The sequence below is a fragment of the Gobius niger genome, assembly GCF_951799975.1.
Source record: "Gobius niger genome assembly, chromosome: 2".
Classification (NCBI taxonomy): Eukaryota; Metazoa; Chordata; class Actinopteri; order Gobiiformes; family Gobiidae; genus Gobius; species Gobius niger.
In genome coordinates this window covers 44535959-44559160 of record NC_136853.1, presented here as the reverse complement: position 1 = coordinate 44559160, position 23202 = coordinate 44535959, and the positions used below count along the sequence as shown (strand labels likewise).

The 23202-nt window shown below is 39.6% G+C and overlaps 1 protein-coding gene across 2 annotated transcripts in view; it reads right to left on the bottom strand.

Moving 5' to 3' along the window:
• Window positions 1–23202, bottom strand: part of plxna4 (plexin A4) — a 478637-nt gene that overhangs the window by 226233 nt on the left and 229202 nt on the right. For both annotated transcript variants that reach the window (XM_079552367.1, XM_079552368.1), the window contains exon 3: window positions 1374–1502. In XM_079552367.1, the coding sequence (XP_079408493.1) occupies window positions 1374–1502 (129 nt within the window). The remainder of the gene's footprint in view (window positions 1–1373; window positions 1503–23202) is intronic.

Sequence of the window (23202 nt, the reverse complement as noted above, 5' to 3'; positions counted from 1 at the left end):
CGTTTTTCGGCCGCGCTGAGAAACGGTGCAGAGTTGACTTGTTGGTGCAAATGAACATTGGCCATTTTACCATTTTACCACGGACACTTTTTTCCAGATGCTTTCTTAGATTTGGGTAAAGCCAAACTGGAGAAAATGTGCTTGGTTCAGGTGGGGGTTAAGAGGTTGAAGTACTCGAACACTGCAGGGAATACAGTACTGATTCTGAATCTGATTCTATGCTTCACAGCTAGAAGGTCCCGGGTTCGATTCCCACCTGGAACGGTGCCTTTCTGTGTGGAGTTTACATTTTCTTCCGGGCTCTCCGGTTTCCCCTACCACTAAAAACATGTACAATAGGCCAGGTAGAATGATGTGTGAGTGAATGTATGGTGAGAGACTGTTGGTGCTGTTCTGTCAGTCTCCCCCAGGGGAAAGTGAGTGTGGGGTGAACATACAATTGTCTCATGTAAAGCACTTTGTGACTTTGTTCGTGAAAGGCGATATATAAATAAAGTTCTTCTTCTCCTCAGTATATTTTAACATTTCCAGGCAGAACATCCCTCTAGTCTAGGTCATACAGCACTGCAGGCCAAAAGTTTGGAAACACTTTTTATGCATTGTTGTTTCTTTCAACACTATTTACATTGTTTGATTCTCATTGAAGATATTAAACTATGAATGAACACAAGGGAATTATGTAGGAAACAAAAAAAGGTGAAGGGCCAAAAGGTGAAATTGCTGTCGACATCGTGAAGCTCATTGAGAAAGTGTCCAAAGCAGAAACAACAGCAAAAGGCGACTGTTTTGAAAACATATTGCTGTTGTTCACTGCAAAGAGACATTAACTAGATCAGTATAAACATCTCAATTTGAGCATAATAATCCAAATTTTAGTTGTTTTGACTGGTTAAGAAGTTCTTGGGCAATTTGTCCTAGATTATTTCACTTGTTCTGAGATGTTTCTGACTCGTTTCGATACATTTCGTCCATATTTCAGGTCATTTTCTTTGCCAATGGGGTAAGAAAATTGGTCTTATCTCATTGGCAATTTTACTTTCTTATTTCAAGCGAGATTTACCCTAGAACTGGTCTGAAATGTCCTCAAACAAGCAAAGTAAACTTGGTCCGATCAGGAAAAGTGTCTAAATGAGTGAAAACTGCTCAAAACAAGATACATTTCCTCAAATCAAGTCATTGAAGCCAATGCTTGATATTTACTTTTTGTAGTGTTGTATCTGTATTCAGTGAGAATCTACGCTAGTCATGAATAAAGGAAAAACCAATACATGAAAGAAATGCGGAACGGTACATACTACAAATAAATCCTATCTTAGTGCTTGATCCAATGATGCGACACTCGTAATCGTTACATTAGCGTCTGTGGAACATACCTGAGTTTCAGACATGACGTAGAGGTAGTGGTGGTCAGAAGAGAAGGCCATGTCTCTCAGGACAGGTCCGTTGGTCACCGCCTGCACTGTCTCGTACTGCAGCGCACGGGAGGAGCCGTCGACCCGGATCTGCAAAACACAAGGGAAACAAATGCATGAATTTAAGGCGAGACACTGCAGGTGAAAAGCGAAAAATTTATATTTACAGATATCAATTTTTAACTTTTGCTATAGATCACTGACATAAATGTAAGAAAAAAATACAAGTTTTCTGTCATTTTATCTTTTCATATAAGAACATGCCCCAAATTTCCCATCTTTTCGGCAACAAAATCTGAATAATGGATAGAGCTACATTCAAATTTATGGTTTCATTTTATTGATGAATGAGTTACCAAGACGTTTTCAGAGGGGATTTAGGATTTCTTGTCTAGTTTTAAAATAAGCTGTTTTTTAGTGGACAAATGTGTAAAAATGTAATATTCGCCTTATTTTTTGACATTCAAAACTCAATAAATGGGGCTTAGGGATTAAATCATAAAAAATCCTTCTGAAAAAATCTTCCAAATATTGTTCAGTCCAAGGCTGGAAAATGTGAAGTCTTTAGGTCCGACTGACGTGGACATAGTGTCGCCACAATGACAGAAAAATGTGTTTTGAGAAAAAGGCCCTTGAAATTGCATTGTCCCATATAAGTCTATGGGTGAACATTGAATCAGCGCGATGTTTAAACATGTTATTGTGAAGATTAGGCATATTTTCTGTTTCCGGCTGAAAGCTTGTATGTTCAGAGACCAATTTGGCCCAAAACCTGAAAACTGAACAAATTGAGTTTTGCCTGTAGTGTCTCCCCTTAACAGCAAAGAAGCAGAACACTACTCCAGGTGTGCGACAACATTGTGACATGGCTGAGTGTGCTTTTCTTTTTTTTAGGGTTTCATGACATTTGCAGCATCATCGCTTCCCATGCTGCGTCCTAAGCCCGCGCTCCTGCATCACAATTGCAGATGAGATCACTGTAATTAGACATCTGTGAGAAAAGTGCTGTTTTGGAGCCTGTAGGAGAGTGTTTACGCAGCAGATAGAGCAGCACACACACACACACACACACACACACACACACACACACACACACACACACACACACAGGTAAGATGAGCATGTTTGAGGTTGTTTCGAGCATCTGTTTACAGCACCATTCACGTCAAAAAAACGCACACATCAGTCCAAATTAAGGCGCATTATGAAGCATCAGCCGCATCAGAGGTACTCAAAATCTGACCTTAAAACAAGCACGGGGATGGATCTCTGGCTTTACACATGCGGAGGACAGTTTTGTGTTGCATCATAGACGAAACACAAAACTGTCCTGGATGTACAGATTGGAGAACTTCAGCAGAAGAAGAAGACAGAATGAATAATGTACCTAAATGTTTGCAGATTGCGTTAACAAGTTGGCGCATACAGAGAAAATGCTTCCTACATATACACCGCGTTCCAAATTATTATTAAATGACTTTTTTTTTTTTTTAAGATTTTCTAAATTGTCAACTCAAATGAGAGTCAGCATAATTTTCAAGTCTTTAACTGTTAGAGGATCAATTAAATGTGGTTGAAAAAAATCTTCATGTGATAGACAGTATTTTTTTTCAAAAATAAATATAGTAAAAAATTCAAAATCGGCTTTTCCAAATTATTACACTGCAAAAAGTAATTAACTAGATCAGTATAAACTTAATTTATAATCTTAATTTGAGCATAATAATCAAAATTTTAGCTGTTTTGACTAGTTAAGAAGTTGTTGGGCATTTGTCCTAGATTATTTCACTTCATTACTTTCTTATTTCAAGCGAGATTTACCCTAGAACTGGTCTGAAATGTCCTCAAACAAGCAAAGTAAACTTGGTCCGATCAGGAAAAGTGTCTAAATGAGTGAAAACCGCTCAAAACAAGAAACATTTCCTCAATTCAAGTCATTTAAGCCAATGCTTGATATTTCACTCATCGTTTCAATACATTTTAAAGCTTGTAATTAACTGAAAATGGTCATTTGTTGAATTTGTAGCATTAGGAGGTCATAGTTATATTTTAACATAGGAGCCCTTCTTTGATAGCAGCTTCAAAATTTTTAAATGTGTAAGTTTTTGGAGAGTTTCTGCTTGGATTTCTTTGCAGGATGTCAGAATCGTCTCCCAGAGCTGCTGTTTGGATGAAAACTGCCTCCCACCCTCATAAATGTTTTTCTAGTTGAGGCTCCAAAGGTTCTCAATAGGGTTGAGGTCATGGGAGGAGGGGGTCCACATCATGAGTTTCTCTCCTTTTATGCCCATAGCAGCCAGTGTTTGTCTGGCAGAAACCGTCCTCATTGTGCCTTTATCTGCACAAACCCGTGTGTGCTCTGAATCAGTCACACATCTCTAGACCAAGGCATACAACTATTTCACACTTTTCATCAGCAGAGAGATCCTTTTTCTTTCCCATATTGCTTGAAAATGATGGTCTGCTTAATAATGTGGAACACCCTTTTTCAGTAGTTTTTTCCCTTAACTGGGCTTAACCTGACGACTACTCATCCCAGGTCTCCTATATTGATGTCAGTGATTCAAAGAACCCTGAGACACAACACCATCCATGAGTTTCATTGAATTCTTTTTTTTTTTTTTACCTTTATGGCACTGAAATACAATTCGCATAATAATTTGGAACGCGGCGTATGTATAAAAGCCTATTTGAGTCGTTCCTCCAAGACATCATTTCAAAGTTGACTCATCCATGGCTTTGCAGGAATGCCTTTTAGAGCTTCGGGGAAAAGGGCGGAGAGCTACCCATTGTTTTCACATCTCCGTTATAAGAGCTTGTATTAAAACGCTGACACGTAAGATCCTGGCAGTTTTTTATCTTCAGTGTAATATAATTAATCTTGTAGCGCGTCTCCTGTCTGCGCTACCATCTGCGTTCTATCCAATTATCCCGCTTCGGAAACCGCTACCTGTGGCCCTCGTGAGCCGAAGGAGCACAAAGAAAGCACCGAGAGCCTTCACAACTTTAACAAGGCCCGCGTCGCACCTGTCAAGCAGCGTGGCGTGTACTCTTCCGGGGGCGCTGGAGTCACCGGGCAGTGCAGTTACCGGGGATACCAAGCCAACGCCATAGATTGAGGTGTTATTTAGAAGTTGAAATATGGCAAAAAACGTGGTACAAGTGACTGGATTTGTTACTAACAGCAAGAGCAGGGAGTGTTATTTGTCAACCCCTGCTCAATGGGGCATTTTCAGAATAATGAGATGTCGGACTAATGGGTTGTTGGACTAATGGACTGACCCCCGGGGAACTGGGGGCACTTGACCACTTAGCTGGGAGTAATTGGAATGATTTCAGATTAAACAAGAACGTGAAACCAGTGGAATTGTACTATTCGTTTCAAAGGAAGGTTGGTTTTAATTGTGTTTTTCAGTAAAAAGCTTTAATTTTTGGAGTCTTTTAGCTTCATTTTGAACAACTTAATACTGAATAGTCATTGGTTTTAGTTGGTCACTTTAAAATAATATTGGCAAGATCCTCGAGGTGGGGGTTAGGGATGCACTGATCCAATACTGGTATCGGATATCGGCGCAGATACAGGAAAATTACGATATCGGCTCCAAATATCCAATACTGAACCGATAGATACAGACGGCATCTCTGGAGTTGCCCATATACGGTCATGTTTGAAAACAATTTGGAGACAAATCTAAACTTTCTCTAATTATTCAAAGACTACTTTAACAAACGCTGAATTATGAATATAGTTTTCTCCTAAATAAAGATACAAAGACATGGGGAGGAGCAAAGTGGTTCAACAGCCCATAAATACATAAATAACGGAGAATGCTGACATGAAGCGCATCGTGCTAATGCTAACGCTACGACTGCCTTTTTCAACGCTTCCACTGAACAATCTGCTGTGAATAAACATTCATATGGATCCGATTTAGACTTGACTTTATTTATGTGTGGTAAAAAAGTTATTTCACCAGAAAATGGCTAAAAAGTGAAAAACTGTGTTTCCCAGAAAGATTCTATTTTCCCCCTCGGCGAAGCTGCGCCCCCTTCTATGACACAAGACCGCCTGTATCTATACTAGTTTTGGCTCTTAACATTTAAAAACACAACTTTTCTAAGTGAGTATCATTGTAAAGCAAAGAACCTGGAGAATTCAACCGCTGAGTTACTTTTAACCTTCACAAATGCGGCTAGCAATAGAGTTCGGGAAAGTCCACAGTTACCATGGAGATCCGCCATCTTTGCAGCTGTTAGCATACATTTCCATAGACTAACATTAGCTAAAAACAGTATAAAAAGTGGAGGAAAAAAGCTGTGGAACAACTCCGTTAGCTGCTGAGATACTGCTGGTAAATACATCTAACTCACTGTGGTGTCCAAGTATTTTAATGTGAACAATAACTCCAGTATTTTAACTTTTCTATCTCCATTCATTTACAATTGCTGCTAATCCCATAATGCTTAGCGATATGACGTCACATTCCCGAACTCTATAGCAAGCTAAAGCTATAAGGAGCGTGCTAATGCTAGCGAAAACTAATCAAGGCAGGGTCAGAAACTATGAGAGAAATGGTAGTCATCCTTGTTCATCCAAGAGTTTATCAATAGATATAATTGATAAAGTATAACTAATACATCTGTAACATGGCAATAAAATATGACTTTAATGATCTTACAATGGAGAAGAGTCAATTAAAATGTTTACTCAGAGAAAGACATTTTTTAAGAAAATCTCCCTGTATCGGTAAATATCGATACCCAGCATGGATCGATGCATCTCTAATACAAACTCACCAAGCATGTGCACAACTTTTTTAGAAGAGTAAAACACGCACAATGTAGACTTTCCAATATTTCTTATTCCTCATTGTTTCCATTCATCAGCATTACTTGTTCCCAACACACAGTGGTATCATTCATCCATTTCAAAGGGAAACCGGAGCAGACTACTGGGCGCAGCTGAGTCCCTGGTGCTGCTCTTGATATCCACTTTCACAACATGACATTTTCTAGAACAGACCTCATCGTTCACCCTCTGCCACCCTACACCTCCTCTCCCTCTCCTTCCCTTTCCTTTGTTTCTCGCCACTGTGTTCTCTCCCTCTCTTGCTCAGTCTTCTGCTGCTTTCCTCGGTGTACTTATCCCGCATCTCAAAGGCCCCTTGGATGCCCCCCCCCTCCCTGAATGAAAAGCCTTTGCACTTTCACTATAAGATCCTTCGGGTCAGTTTCAAAGAAAGGAACAGCCGGCGAGCGCGAGGGAGAGGGGGGAGAGTTCAGGTATAGTGGTACAGAAAGAAAGTTCGGCGTGAGCAAGGCCTGATAGCACAGGTGTAGGGTTATCCAATCCACCGCGGTGTCAACGTGAGCTACAGCGTTAGCGTGAGCGGCGCAGAATAGACAGTTTTGAATAGGCGCAAAGGAAAGGCCGTTTCTTGGCAGCGGTCCCATCGAATGTTTTATTGTGTTGGTCGCTGGAGACTGTAAAGGGCTTGAAGGGGAAGCTCCTGTGTATTATCCTTCAATCTGACCCACCGACAAAACAAATGGGCCACCTGGGACGGGGGGGAGAAGCGTGCATCCCCGGACTTCTCAGGTCTCAGCGGGATAGACACGCACGGACGAAGATAAGATTTTAAACGGGTGCCCCTGTATATAGTCATTTGCAACAACAACAATGTCAGATCGAAAGGAATTAGAGCAGGGGGGCCCAGACTTTTGTCTCGGAGGGTCAAAATTAAAAAGTGCCTGTGAGTCGCGGGCCAAACACGGCGATGCCAAGCACGAAAAACGCATATAACTGCAAATTATAAAGCTACTTTTTGTTATTTACTTTTTTTTTCCCGATTTGCATTTGATTCTATCTATGCAAATAACATGTTATATTAAAACAAAGTGTAACTATGGCAAAAGCCTAATTTTAGTAAAACAAAGTCAACAATTGTAGCAATTTAGTGCAAAAAAACACCTACTGTAACTTTACCTCATTCGTTCACTCAGAGAAAATGTCACATTAGATTATTTTGAAAGGGTCAGTTCAGCATCAATTCCTTTATACCGTAAATGCTCTAATAGAGGCCGGGGCCTTTATTTACTCAAGGGCATCCAGGACCAGGCCTTTATTGGAACCAGGCCAAAATTAGAGACAGGCCTTTATTTCTATTTGAGCAAAACGGACGATTAGCATTTCAAACTCTCTCCCAGCGGCTGGAACATTGACGCCTTTTATTTTGTCGGGACAACAGGAAGTGTTTCGTTGCTGTTAGCGGAGCTTTGACATCAGTGTCACTGCAGGTTTCTGTTTCGTTTTTACCGCAGACCGGATTATTTGTTGTTATCTTGTGTAAAAGGCGAGTTTAGACGGAGCGTTTGTGTTTGTGATCGATCATGAGACTGACCCGAGAGAAGACGAGACGCTCGCGCTGATGGGAGGAGTTATTTTGAGGCGTGGGACTGACCTGCACACGGAGCAGCTGGACGTGCTTTGAAGACGCGATGGAGACTTTATTAAAACCCTGGAGGGTCACACAACATTTGTTATTTTCGCTGTTTCCAAATATCGTCACAGGAGGTTTGAAAAGTGGCTAAATCTGTGTCAAAGTTACGCTCGGATCAGAGATTAGAGACCCGGCCTCTGTCAGAGACGCGGCCTCTGTTAGAGACCCGCTAATGGAATACAGGCCAGTATTAGAGAATTTACGGTAAGTAAATTTTTAACATATACTGTTGTCGATGTCAACAACCTTTGCAATAAAAGTTGGAAAACTGTGAAAGTTGATGCTATAACACTCTGTGCTTGATAAATACCAAGACACCACAACAGTGTTTCCTTAACTTTGCAAAGGAGTGAAACAGCGCCCCCAATTTGACGCTGGTGGTCAAAAGGTGTACTGCATCCATATTTACCATTGAGAATGAATGGAAGGGAGTTAGTATTAACCACATGCAGCGCAAAAGTAGGTCACTCTTTGGGCACCCCTGAATTAGAGGGACAAAGCTCAGAGGGCCAAGAAGTCTACTCAAGAAAATGGATGATTATTTCAAAATGTTTGTCAAAGCGGAGCGCAAGAAATAGTTGTTGCATGTAAACCATAAAGGAAATTCAGAAATATATACAAAGCATTGATTGTTGTTCATCCATATTTTGGATTTTCGTCTCACAAAATGGATGTCCAGATTAATTTACTCTAAAACATGTGTTGCTTAAAGTAGAGGCATCTGCAGAGTCTTCCCATCTGGAAACTCAAAGCGACTGAATATAGAACAAAATGACTAATCCCACTTTTATTGCCTGCAACCATAGTTATTAATGTGCAGCGAGGCCATTTTTCATCATCTTAAAAATCATTAAGGCTTGCCATTGTGGCGCTCGCCAATATTATCTGATCCCTTTTCAACAGTAATAAAGTGGATTAGCTGCTCTATGCTAAATGGATTACAATGCTAATCTCTGCTATCAAATTAGTGTGACATAATAGACATCTATCCACTGTCAGGCAGACTTTGCTCTTGTTGCATGTGTGGTGGGAAAGTTCGTCCAGCTTGTTGTGCCATTTTGTATTGTTTCTTTCTTTCTCATTATGTTGTGTTAAATGCGATGGAAATTCAGTTGTAAAGTCGAGCCTGAGATGGTTCGTACACGTGCGGAGGTGGATTAGTGAAGACATGGGTAGAAGGATGTTGCTGAACAGGGAATTCCTACTTGAAAACTTCCAACTATCTTGAGCGATCCAACACTTGAAGTAATTAACCTGCTATAACAGTCGGCTCTACAAGTGTGAATACTATACAAATTCAATTAACACAAAGGTTCACATCATGGGTGCAGGTGTTAAAGTTTGATCACACAGATGCTCATCTCATTGCTCTCTTAACCTCCACCTCCACCTCCACCTGAGCACATTCTCTTGTGGCTTAAACACACTCTTAAAGGAATAGGCCACCGTTTTTACATACTGAGATATGTTCTTACCTTAGCTTTCTTACTATATTGTAAGGCGTAATAATACCAGGAGTAGTTCGAAATCCGTGCAGTAATCTTCACTTTACTGTGCGGATGCCAAACTACTCCTGGTATTATACGCATTACAATATAGTCCCCCCTTTTATCCGCTTAGAAAATCCACATTGTTTCATTTTGTGCAATTATAATTTGTAGTGGAACACTTCACGTAACCATATTTAAATAGGGAAAACGTGGAAGAGCTTGGTAGCTTCTATCTTGACCTGTTTTGGAGCTATAGAGGAGAGAGGGAGAGGCTAAATGCTAACGCCATCTGCGCTGTGTTTACGTGACTGAAGGCACGGGGGAAGATCAGACAGGTCCTAAAGAACTCGTCACAGCTAAGGTAAGAACATGTCTCAGTATGGAAAAACAGTGGCCTGTTCCTTTAAGGCGGGGGTTAAGAGACTAAAGGTGTGTCTGAAACTCACTCCGCCAGAGTTCTCAGCGTTTTAACCTTCACAAATGTGTTTTTGATCGCCACGCAAAATTCAGCGGTTAGCAATAGCATGCTAAAGCCAGAAGGAGCATGCTAAAACTAATCAAAGCTGGGTCAGAAACTATGATAGAAATACCTAAAGTAGTTCCTAAAGCCTGTTATAAACCCAAGGATAATTGCTGTACTAAAGTCATCCTTGTTAAATGTTTATCCAGGAGTTTATCAATAGATATAATTGATCTGTAACATGACAATACAATAAATGGTCTAAACTTATAAAGCACTTTTCCACCTACATTAGGCACTCAAAGCGCTTTACAGCAAGGATCCACTCACCCATTCATACTCTCATTCATACACCAATGTACGCAGACATTGGGGGCAATGTGGGTGAAGTGTCTTGCCCAAGGACACAACGACAGTGTGGACTTTCAGGAGGTGGGATTCAAACCCCCGACCTTCCGATCACGAGACGACCCGCTCTACCATCTGCGCCACTGTCGCCCCAATATGACTTTATCGATCTTATAATGGAGAAGAGTCAGTCAAAATCCTCACTCAGATAAAGTCACTTGGCTTGAAAGTCTCCTGGTATCGGTAAATATCGGACATCGGCAGATAGTCAAACTCCAGTATCGGTATCGGTAGCAAAAAAGCTGGATCGGTGCATCTCTGATACAAACATGACATTCATTTTTGCTCGTAGGATGCCTTGAACACATATTAAAGGGGGGGTATTATGCAAAATTGACTTTTTCAAGCTTTCCATCATGTTATTCTGTCACTCCCTCATTAAAAACATGCCTGAAGTGTTGCCTTGGCACATTCACGTATTTCTGAGTAATCTGTAAAAACTCTAATGGCGGCCATTTTAGGGATAGGTTTGCCTGAGTCCTCCTAGGAATGCCCCCACCTCCTGGAGACGCCTCCGAGCTTTCGTCACCAGCCGAGTAACCAACCACTGCTCCTCAGCAGAACCCCCTCCCCACTGATGCCACAGACAGCGTGTGGAGGGGGCGTGTCGGAAAGGCTCAGAGGTTCTTAAAGAGACAGAGGCCTATTTCAAGACATTCACTACAGCCATTTTGAGAGAGACATTTTATACAAGGCAGTTATTCTATTTACTGCATTTACAGACCAACAGAAGGTTTGTCATCATTGTAGTGTGATATAGACTGGTGCTGTGGGACTGAAAAAAGCAGAATACCCCCTCTTTAAAGCTGCCAGGGAAATGTAGAAGTAGAAGAAGTAGTAGTAGTAGTAGTAGTAGTAGTAGTAGTAGTAGTAGTAGTAGTAGTAGCAGCAGCAGTAGCAATAATACAGTGTTTGTACGTAAAACACTAGCATTTGGTGTTGTTTTCCTTTCATAGTCTCACATGCAGGCTGCCTTCAGTGCTGCTCCAATAATAATAAGGGATTCTCCTGAGAGATCCTGGCGTATCCCTACACACACACACACACACACACACACACACACAGCTCTGAAAGCCTGCGCAGTAAATATTTCCTCTGCAAATCAGTGTGAAGAGAGACAGAGAAACAGACAGACAGAGAGAGAGAGAGAAGGAACCCTCTAGTGGTGAGGATGCATAACAACAGCAGCAATGTCCAGAGAAAGGGATCCTAAAATAAAACCCTTTTTTTTTCCTGCTGGGTGAATTTAGTCAAAAACAGCTGGTTCTTTAAGTATCTTTACACGAATTGCACATGACTTCAGTTGAGTAAGTGTTTAGAACTTGATCCGTGCCGTACTGCAGATGATCTCTCCGTCTTCCCCTTCCTCCCTCTTCCTCCCATTCTTTCTCTCTCGCTATGAGGTCAACGGCTGGCAGAAGGTGTGATAGCGAAAGGGAAGCCAATCCGGTGCGAAAACCACAGGAGAAACCTCTTCACCGGCTCTGTGCGCCGCAAAACGGAAACGCGAGCATTTCCTCTGGCTGTGCGCTGATGCCGAGGTGTACTGTGTCCTTATGTGGGCTGAGAGAGGATCGAAACAACGAGGAAGAAAAATCTAAAATATACAGCACCTCCAGAGAAGCAGAGTTTTTTTTGTGGTTTATTTCATGATCGCGTGTCGATTAATAACTGGTGTGTAATTGCGCTACAAAAGAATTAGCTTGAATGAATGTAATTACAGGACTAAGCAATCGTTTGCGGTTTTATTTGTATGAAGAAATTCCCTCTGCAGATATCGATGGCGTTATATTGCTGTATCGCCCCGGGAGGCTACAATCAAATCAAATGGGAAAAACGCTGCCTATTCCTCAGCTACATAGTGTGTTCACCAGGGGTAGGCAACCTCAGGCCCGGGGGCCAAATCCGGCCCTCTAGCACAGAACCTCTGGCCCTCGAGATGATTTTGAGAAACATTATTACACAAATCAGAGAGTATTTTTTAACACTATTAGAGTTAAAGGGGCTAGATGCAAGTTTGCCATTTTATACTCACTGCTGCCACCTCAGGTCATTCGTGTAACTGCACCTTCTATGTTAAGCGAATTAACACCTTTTTGAGTGACAGTGCAGGATTTTAGAGGCAGTTGTGGTGAACAGGTCTGAGCTCATTCTACACAGAAAATACTTCATTTTAACATTTTTAAACTTTTGTATAGAAGAAGAAGAAGAAGAAGAAGAAGAAGAAGAAGAAGAAGAAGAAGAAGAAGAAGAAGAAGAAGAAGAAGAAGAAGAAGAAGAAGAAGAAGAAGAAGAAGAAGAAGAAGAAGAAGAAGAAGAAGAAGAAGAAGAAGAAGAAGAAGAAGAAGAAGAAGAAGAAGACATGAGACAGTTGTACATTCACTCCATACTCGGTGGTGGTAAACTACATTTGTAGCTTCAGTTTCCCCTGGGGGAGACTGACAGAAGCGCTTTCGCGACTTCACACGTCTGCGCCAACGGACCTTCTGACACCACCATACATTCACTCACACACATCATTCATCCTGGCCTATTGTGCATGTTTTTAGTGGTAGGGGAAACCGGAGTACCCGGAGGAAACCTACGCAGGCACGGGGAGAACATGCAAACTCCACACAGAAAGGCCCCCTCCAGGTGGGAATCGAACCCGGGACCTTCTAGCTGTGAAGCGAGAGCGAGAGCGCTGACCGCTGCGCTACCGTGCCGCCCCATATAGTCCCCGTATAGTCCCTTGAAATGGGAGAAAAAAAAGCTAGAAATACTGTCAACACACCCAATTAGGTCATATGTTATGCACAACACTGGCATTTGACAGAAGTGCACTGGAAAAAGAATAATCGTTTTAAGGTTTAAGGAAGAAATGACATAAATCTACTTAAATCTAAGGTTTGAGCAGATTTGGTCTGGTCTTAGATGAGATAGTAGTTCTAGTAGTAGTTATTCTCTTAATTCAGATAATTTTGTGTCATGATTTCAAGTGGGTTTTATTCTTGATCCGTTGGCGCTACCAGTTGTGTCTTGGATTAGTTCAAACCGACTCAAATTCGACATAGAAGAACCTTAATTCAAGTCATTTATTTCCTTTAAGATGTTTTTTCCAGTGTCGTGCTTTACTTTGGGTTAATAATCAGCGGCTTCGGCCCTCGGTCTGTTTACAATGAAGAAAATCGGCCCCTCCGCCCAGAATACTTGCCTACCCCTGGTGTACACGCTGAACAGATCACAAGCCGGTGCACAACTATTCAGAAAAAAACAATGGCATAAAATAAAAAATTCCAAATGTAATTGTGGAAGATAATTGTGTTTCGTCAGGTTTAATATGCGACGCTCTGTATGGATATCGATGGTGGCAGAGTGGTAGGTTATTGCCCCAAAGGAGGCTACGATCAAATTGCCTTGAAAAATGCTGCCTTGCTGCTGCCGGCTACATCCACCCCATTGATTTTTGGATCATATGTGTAAACTGATGCGCAAGTGTATGGAAACCACTCAGAATCAGGTGTGGAGTGGATTATTTACACTTAAACATGTCAATAGAAATAAAATCACAGAAGTGTTAGAAGCATTTAGGTTTTTTTGACCATTTCTATAGGGGGGAGTTACAAATATACGTAGGTACTGTATGGTAGGTGTGTTTTAAACATGCAATGAAAAAATAATAGATTGTCTGATGGTCAAGGGGGCGTGGCCTAGCCGAAGGGGGAGGAAACCTCTCATGGGAATCACAATTTTTCGCTTTTTTCTGCCTTGTATATCTATAAATACATGTATCACAAATAAAGCCAAGCCGAAATCACGTCCATATGGATGTTTTTTCACTGAAAATTGTTGAATTGACTTGTTGCACAATGTGGCTACGCTAGTTCCTCTGAGCTGAAGCTGTGGGCGCTAGCACTTCCTGTCCGTATTAATTTCCATTAAGATTAGCTTAGACCTGTTCGAATCATCGTATTTCCTAAAGATTCTGTGGTGGACAGTGAGTTCCTGGTAGACGATCACTTCCTGCAGGTAAACAAGTTTCTGTACTGTGTAAATATTTCAGCGGAGGAGACGTCTATGTTTATGAGGATCAGTGAGTTTGTCTTGAAGCTAAAGGTTAACATTAATTTCATGCATTATACAATTTGAAATAGCGGCTAAAATATAAACTAATCTGCATATAAACCATCATTTTTATCTGTATTTATTATGTTACCTACATCAAGATTTGAACACACAGAAAATGATATATGATCTACCAGGAACTCACTGCTAACCATGTAGTCTTTAGAAAATATGATTATTATTCCAGCAGGTCCGAGCTAATCTCTATAGGAAAAGAATACAGACAGGAAGTACTGGCGCTCACAACTTCAGGTCAGAGGAACTAGCGTAGCCATACCGTGCAACAAGTCAATTGAAGTGGACAAAAACATAGCTAACGTTAGCGTATGTAGCTAAGGTTGCCCATGTTGAAAAAGCACAGACACTGAGGCAAAGGACTTTTTATATCGTGAGAGATAGTAACAGTAGGCTATATATGAGTTGACTGGTGTTGGCTGTCATCCTTATGTCTTCCTTATTGTTGATACTGGACACTTAAATACATTCGTTCATGCGTTCATGTAGCATGAAGCTAGTGTTAACTTCCTGGTTAGCATTGTCCGTTTTGTATTAATGGGCTGTTGAACCATGTCTCTGTATCTTTATTTAGTGGAAAAATATATTCAGTATTCAGCATTTGTTAAAGTAATGGTGGAGTAATGTCGGAAACGTATTTTTTTTTCTCTCTCTTTGCTTTCCCCCTCTGGCTGTTTTGAACACGACCATATATGGGCAATTACACATGCCGTCTGTATCTATACATCTGGGACGTATATAGATGTGCAAGTGGAACAAGGGGAAAGTAATAGTAGTAGTAACAGGAGTGAAAGTCAGTGTTAATTTTGACAACATATTTTAATTTTGACTTTTGACGAAAATATAAGTCGATTTTAGTCTAGTTTTAGTAAAAAAAAATCTTCAATTTTAGTCTAGTTTTAGTCGACTAAAATTGCAAGTAAATTTAGTCGACTAAATTTAAGACAAATTTAGTCGACTTTGCATTGATAATATATATTACATATTTAATTACATATTTAATGTTGTTCCTCTGCTTCATGAAGCTGCTCCACATGAACAAAGCTCAGAGCTGATCCTTTGGCAGAGAATTTACATGATCTGAGGCTCTTTCAGACGCTCAATAGAAGTTTGGATGATTTTAGTCTCTCCCTTTCATTTCTATTTAGTCTTATTTTAGTCGACTAAAACAGTGGGGTCGCGAGACAAATTTGGGGGGTCGCCAGATCATTTAGATAAAATATACCTATTTTCATTAGCATATAATCTAATGTTTTATGGTAGCATGTGTTTGCTATTTTACCAGAGTGCCATTATTTGTTCGTAGTTTTGATGAATTTTATTTCACCCATTTGTTTTTTTTTCTTTGTTTTTTTAAGTAATATGTCGGCTAATGTGCATATTTCTCACGGTGTGACCCGGGCGGGGGTTCACGAACCTCTTTACCTGAACCACTGGACTAAAATATCTGGACATTTTAATCACAGTTTTAGTCTCATGAAAAACTTTTAATTTAGTTTTAGTCCAATTTTAGTCGTCAAAAATATCCCTTTGACTAAAACTAAGACTAAATATTTTAGTCGACGAAATTAACACTGGTGAAAGTACAAAAAGGCTTGATGACTAAACTGCCTTCTGTTCCTGGACGTTGCATCAAAGCACACAGACAGTAGCAGTACTAATAGCAGCAGCAGCAGAAGTAGTCGTAGTAGAAGTAGCAGCAGCAGCGGCAGTACATATTCACTGGGGAGCAACAACAACAACAAAAACACGCAGTTTCTGTCAATGCCCAGGCAGTTCCGGTGGCAAACGCAGAGCCCCACACACAGAGCTGCAGTCTGTCGAACATAGGGCTGGAACACGCACCGTGACCAACACAGAGCAGGAGGCGGCAGCCAGTGTGAGCCGCTGACTGGAGCTCGGCTACAGACAGAGGGCCAAGCAGCCACAGCAGAGGGGGCGAGTGGGCGAAACACACGGGCATCCAAAGCCGCGCAGCCAAACGGATATACCTCAAGGAAAACAACGAGATGAGTGAGGAGGACAACAAGTGCTTTACAGACCAAGGGGGCTTCTGTCTTAAAGCAGTACTAAGTAACTCTTCCCCCTAAAGGCCATAAGCGCAACTGCAGGTGTAGTGGCAAGTTACGATTTTTTAATCTATTAATTGTCTTGGAGAGTAAATACTACGCTGACAGGAAAGGCGAAGGGAGAGAGGGTTACTGTGCATCCAATTATACAATAGAAATATTTTTTTTCACTCAAACTTGGCTGTAAATACTGTTTAAAGTGACGTTAGCCCGCAGTTAGCTTTGCCCGTTAGCATGTTAGCTTCTTCTTCGTGATTACATTAGTGTGTATTGCTTTCTCCGCACCGGGGGCAGTCAAGTTGCAAACATGGTTTTCTGGCCAGAGACACCAGGGGGAGATGAAAGACCCTCCAATCATCCCATAAACACTTGTATTACCCCCACAGGGACTACGGAAAGGATTTATTAAGGTAAATAAGTTACTTAGTACTGCTTTAAGGGTACAGTACAATATTCAACCGGTTTAAAATCACACCATTTGACATCGACGGTGGTGGTGCTTTAGAAAGAATGACAATTTACGATTTAGAACCAAGATTCAGATCACATTGCAGCATTAAAGGGACTACACGGTGTTTAAAAATGCTAAAACTAAGTCTTTTCCTCCCCCTACATGTTCCAGCCATGCCCTAATGCAGGGGTAGGCAACGTCAAATTGGGCCCTTCAGCACAAATAAATAACCTGACTTAATGTTGCTATGAGTATTGTAATACACTTTGTTTTATTTTATACCTCAATTATTTGAATGAGGAACTCTGTATTGTCGATGTGTGTTGTATAAATTATCCTTTGACGGTATAATGTCTTTTGAATGAGAATGGACCCCAGGAAGAGTAGTCTTTGCGTTGGTAAAGACTAATGGGGATCCTTAAATAAAGAAATAAAGAAAAAGCACAGAACCTCTGGCCCTCAAGATGATTTTGAGAAGCATTATCACACAAATCAGAGAGTACCTTTTAACATTATTAGAGTTAAACGGGAGGGAATAAAAGGTAGAAATACTGTCAATACACCCAATTAGGTCATACGTTATGTGCAACACTGGCATTTGAATGGTAAATGGTCTCAACTTATAAAGCGCTTTTCCACCTACATTAGGCACTCAAAGCGCTTTACAGCAAGGATCCACTCACCCATTCATACTCTCATTCATACACCAATGTACGCAGACACTGGGGGCAATGTGGGTGAAGTGTCTTGCCCAAGGACACAACGACAGCGTGCACTTTCAGGAGGTGGGAAGGAAGTGCACTGGAAAAAGAGTATTCGTTTTGAGGAAGAAATGACGAATCGACTTGAATTAAGAGATGAAATCTGAGGGTTTGAGTTGATTTGGTCTGGCTTTAGATGAGATAAAACCTCTAGTAGTAGTTAGTCTCTTAATTCAGATCATTTTGTGTCATTTCAAGTGAAAAACAATTGATTTCAAGTGGGTTTTATTCTTTAGTTTTAGTTTATTTATTTAGAAAAAAACAGGGACAGTGTACAATAAACATTAACCTCAAAGGGAGAGATGCATTGTACCAGGTTATAGCTCAAGTGCTAAGTTCCACCCGTAGTCCCTGGGCTGATGTTATAGTAAAATACATACAAACATCATGCATACATGGATAATGGCATTTACATTGACCGAGTTCATAATAGTAAAAGCAAATCTTCACATACACAACCATCAGATAAAACACACACACATACATGGGTTTTATTCTTGTTCCATTGGCGCTAACATTTGTATCTTGGATTAGTCCAAACAGACTCAAATTCAACATGGAAGAACTTTTATTCAAGCAAATTTAAGTCATTTATCTCATTTAAGATGGTCATGAGTAGTAATAATGGGACTGCTTTTTTTGTTATGCTAATTTCTTCTTTGTTATGCTAATTATGTGTAAACAATCACACCTCCCTAACCCACGTGGTGTCTAGACACAATGGCGCCACTACAGGTGCATGGGGCACCTGCATGCAGGTGTATGGGCAACCGGTTGACACCACAGCAGACCCCCCTCCTCTCACCCTTCCCCTGATGCAAAAGCATGTGACCCAATAGCTGTAACGACCTCACACCACAGCAGACCCCCTCCTCTCACCCTTCCCCTGATGATAAAGCATGTGACCCAATAGCTGTAACGACAATTGGTTGACGATGTTGTGTGTGACAAACTGTTTTTAAAAGTTTACTTTTAAGTAACATTAAACAGCTATGCTTTAAGAGCTAAGCTGCAATGTTTCATTTGTATTAGTCTTAACTTAGTTATACTAGTTTTGGCTATTCCAAAGTCATTTTGATTGTTAGTTTGTAAGCTTTACTTCTGTAATGTTTCTTTAGTGGAATAATAATACTAATAAGAATAGTGATAATAATATATTTTGTTGTTTTCATTATTTTATTTTAGAGAAATGTGTGCGGGCGTAAATACGGGATTCTGTAAACAAAACAACATAAAAATAAAACGGTTTTGTTTACCGTTTTCCATAGGAAAACAAACACTGAATTAACGTTACAGATAGAGCAGTGTTTTTGTGTCTGACTTGGGTGTCTTTGAGCTAATGCAGTAGTAGTAGTTCATTCCTTTAAATGTAAAAACATTTCCAATTCTTTGTGTACAACACGACCGAAAGGGTTTAGGCTGAAGTGAAAACTTATTACGTCTAACCCAGTTTACCCAGACTTCCACCAGAGAAAAACAAAACACAAACATTAATAATGAACAATATCAAGTGTCAAACAGAAGAGAAATAAGCATGTATCTGGAGTTAGTAACATAAATTTCTGTATTCCAACAAATATGTATACATACATTTTTAATTTAGTTGAAACTAAATCATGTCATTATTATTTTTGATTTATTTTTTCTTACTTTATTCATCCTAAGCTGATATATTCTTGAATTTTAGCAGCTTTAAACAACTTTTTGAAAGCTTTGACTGTTTGGGACAGTTTTAACTGATCTTCCACAGATTAACACCTCTTACAGAAATACATCCACTCTTTTTATTCTTTTTAGCTTTTTTGAAAATAGCAGTTCCTCGGAGGTTATACTGACTTTTCCTGTGTTTAAAAAGCTCCTGGATGGGAGGGGGGAGAAGATTATGCTTTGTACACTATTACTAATGTATTTAGATCAACAAGATCATGGAATTTCAGTAGGCTCAGCTCTACAAAGATAGGGCTCGTTGGTGCATAGAAATCTGCTTTAGTGATAATTCTTATTGCTTATTTTGGAGTACGAAAATAGGATGAGTATTGGATTTATTATTTTTCCCCATATTTCCAGGCCATCATTTGGGTAAGGAAGTATGAGTTATACAGTAATAGAAGAGATTTTTTATCGAGTACAGTTTTCAATTTGCCAACTACAGCAATGTTTTTTTCTAATTTTGTTTTTTAAGATAAGATAAGATAAACCTTTATTGATCTCACAAAGGAGAAATTAACTTGTTACAGTCGGCGTTACTTATATATATATATATACTTATATGCGATTTCCATTCAAGTTTACCATCAATGGTAACTCCTAGATACATGCATTGTTTTGGCATGGCTGTAGTGATGCAGTGTCTGCCTTCTCAGACTACTTAACTTGCTTAGCTGATGAATATGCATGTGGCTCACGTTGCTAAAGCTAGGGGTCAAGAAATCTGTTGTTTGAAGCCTCTTCAGAGGGATCATGTCCCAACATAGATCTGAAGTGATTTTAATCTGTCTGTAAATAAAAACCCGTTTTTAAAAGTTTACTTTTAAGTAACATTAAACAGCTATGCTTAATATCCAACGTTTTATTTCTGTTAGGGTGCTATTGTTTCTAACTTTTAATCGCACAAACATGCTGATGTAAGAACTTTTTTCAAAGTATGCTGCACTTTGGTTGTTTTTATAAGTTATATTGTATTTTGCTTCAAACTGTGTTCCTTTTGTGTTGAGAATGGGGACATAATGGCTTTTACAATAATTATAACATTTAGTTTTTTTATTTTAGTGAAATGTGTGCGGGCGTAAATACGGGGTTCTGTAAACAAAAACAACATAAAAATAAAAACGGTTTTGTTTACCGTTTGAACCAGCTGAAGAGTCCTGACCACCTAGGTGTCTAGACAAGGCTGACACCTGACATTAACATACAGTATGCGCATGATCCTCACCCCCCTCGCCACCTGCCCGGTGATAAGGAGTTTGCTCAAGGTTCTATCTGATTCTGAAAAAAGAAGGAACTATGGATCAAAGCAAAGCTTTTGCATGTCAAAGACTGACAAAGACTACAACTCCAACCCAAACCAAAAGTCACGCAAACTGCAACCACTCTTAACATAATGGAAAGTACACAAACCAAAGAAAGCACTCCAAACATCCAACCTGCGATCAATGCAGCAGACCTTCACCACCAAAATTTGACAGAGATCACAGTTTACTGGTATATTTTTCTTTAAAAGCAAAATGAAATATCAGACCTGCTCATCAAACGACAAAAACAACTCAACTACCACACCTAAATGAGCTCAATTTGTCAACCAAAACCATAATCACAAAGCTGCCAAACAAACTGAAAGAACAGTTCAGATATATTGCATGTGGCGTCCAAGAAGCACTTTCACTGACAATATAATTTTTGTTGAGTGTCAGTTAAAAATCATCACTGATCCCTTATTTGGTGAACTTCAAACTCAAAGTGTCGACTAAGAAACTGTGAAACCAAAAAACAAGACACGAACCAATCTAATATCAGATCTGTAAAAGTTAATAATCCCAACTCTACGTTTTTGTTCACAACCTGAATCTCATTATTTAAGTTGTTGTCCCAAGTTCACAACCCTGCAACATAATGGGAAGATTAATTTTGTTTAGGAAAAGAGACTTTGCTTTAAATGTTTTGGGTATGGACATTTTACTGTTTCATGTAAATGTTTCAGTGGATAAATCTATCAAACAGTGATCTGTCTGAGCTCAATCCTGATGTCCATAGTACTTTCTCAACAGTTGAATCACAGCAAGCCCAAACGGGGACCAGTGGAGTTGGTAAATTTTCAATCATTCCAGTTGATGTGAAATCAAACAAAGACAATAAAATAGTTCAAACATATGCATTTTCAATAACATCAACATCAAGTTTCTGCACAGAATCACTTCTGCAAAACTCAACTTGAAAGGACAGAAAACAATTAGCAAACAATGTCACCTCAAGAAACACAATCTACTTAACCTGACAATTGATCTTTCAGTTTTCCAGTTGTGATGGTAATGACTTCTATTCCGGGGAGTCAAAAGACAATACCAGTGACAAAAGTGAGTTTGCTTAAGTCATGTGGATCTTCCAGAAATTGAGTCAAATGTTGAATTGCTAATCAGATTGAATGCTCCAAAGTTGCACTAGCCACAAAAAACAGTAAAAATGATGGACCTTTTGCTGTTAAAACGTCATTAGGATGGATTGTAAATGGTACTTGTACGTGACATAAACATGTCAACTTTGGTCAAACTGTTCAATAATCTGCTTTATGTCACTCTGTGGTCTGTCCACACTCGTATTTGCTGCAAACACTTACTTCACATGCACATCTGTGAATACACTCACACTGTTGTTCTATGTTCTATGTTCATGTGTTTTATGTTTCAAGTTGCACGATCTAACGAAAAATAATTCCTAGTTGTGAACCTGCTCATAACCATGACATTAAAAACGATTCTGTTTCTGATTCAAGCAAAAAGGATTGACAAAACGGGGAAGGAATGAGAGACAAAAGTGGCAAATAATGTATACGGGAAAAACGACAATGCTATTAGCAAATTGAGTTGTTTATGGTATTGTAAAGGTTTCGAAAAACAAAGATGACAAAATAGCAAAGTATGAACATTAGTTTAGGGAAAATCTACACTAAATGTCCTAAAGTTAAATATGGTTGCCGATGGTTAAATATGGTTGCCGATGCACACAATCTACATAACCTGACAGATGATCTTTCCGTTTCCAGTTGTTAAGGCAATGAGCGTGTTGTAAACTCAAAAGACAAAACCACAGTGTCCAAATCCAGTGTTAAGCCTAGACCGAAACACATGTCAGCAGCAAGCTGAATAATCCAACGTACTGAGAACAAATCTTAACCATTTTCACAATAATTGCATAATGTTGCCTGAGGAAGAGTCCCAAAAGAACTATATTGTAATTAGAGTAAATTCATGAGTCACAAATTAGAGTGAATATCTTATTATAAAAGATTATTCACACCAGTTTGTTTTTCATTTGATACAGCTAATAATATTCTATTACCTATTTCTTTTACATAAGATGAAAGTCATAATGATAACAGGCTGATTGTTCAAAAGGTTTTCTTTTAAAACAACTCTTAAATAAACTTATAATCAATTAATCTCTTGTTTCTTTGTTGTGAGCCACACGGTAAAGGATTTGAGAAATTCTCTGTATTTTCTTCCTTAATTTCACGAATAATCACAAAAGGGCAACATTTTTCTACACAGTAATCGTAATTTAAAATTTTAGGATTGTGTAATTCATTGTTAAAAAATGACTCAAAATGGGAAGGTTGTGTTTCTACTATGGACTCCTTGATTGCCTCTTGTTTATTTTGCATAGGTGGCAAACCTTCTTGGATTTATAAATGTGTTTGTCTTCAAGGGGGCGTCTGTGTCACTTAGACAGTAAAATGAAAACAAAAAAATGGAATTTGAATATTTACAGTATAGTTAGGTTCATTACAGCACTATATTAATCAAGCTGCACAACAGTCAG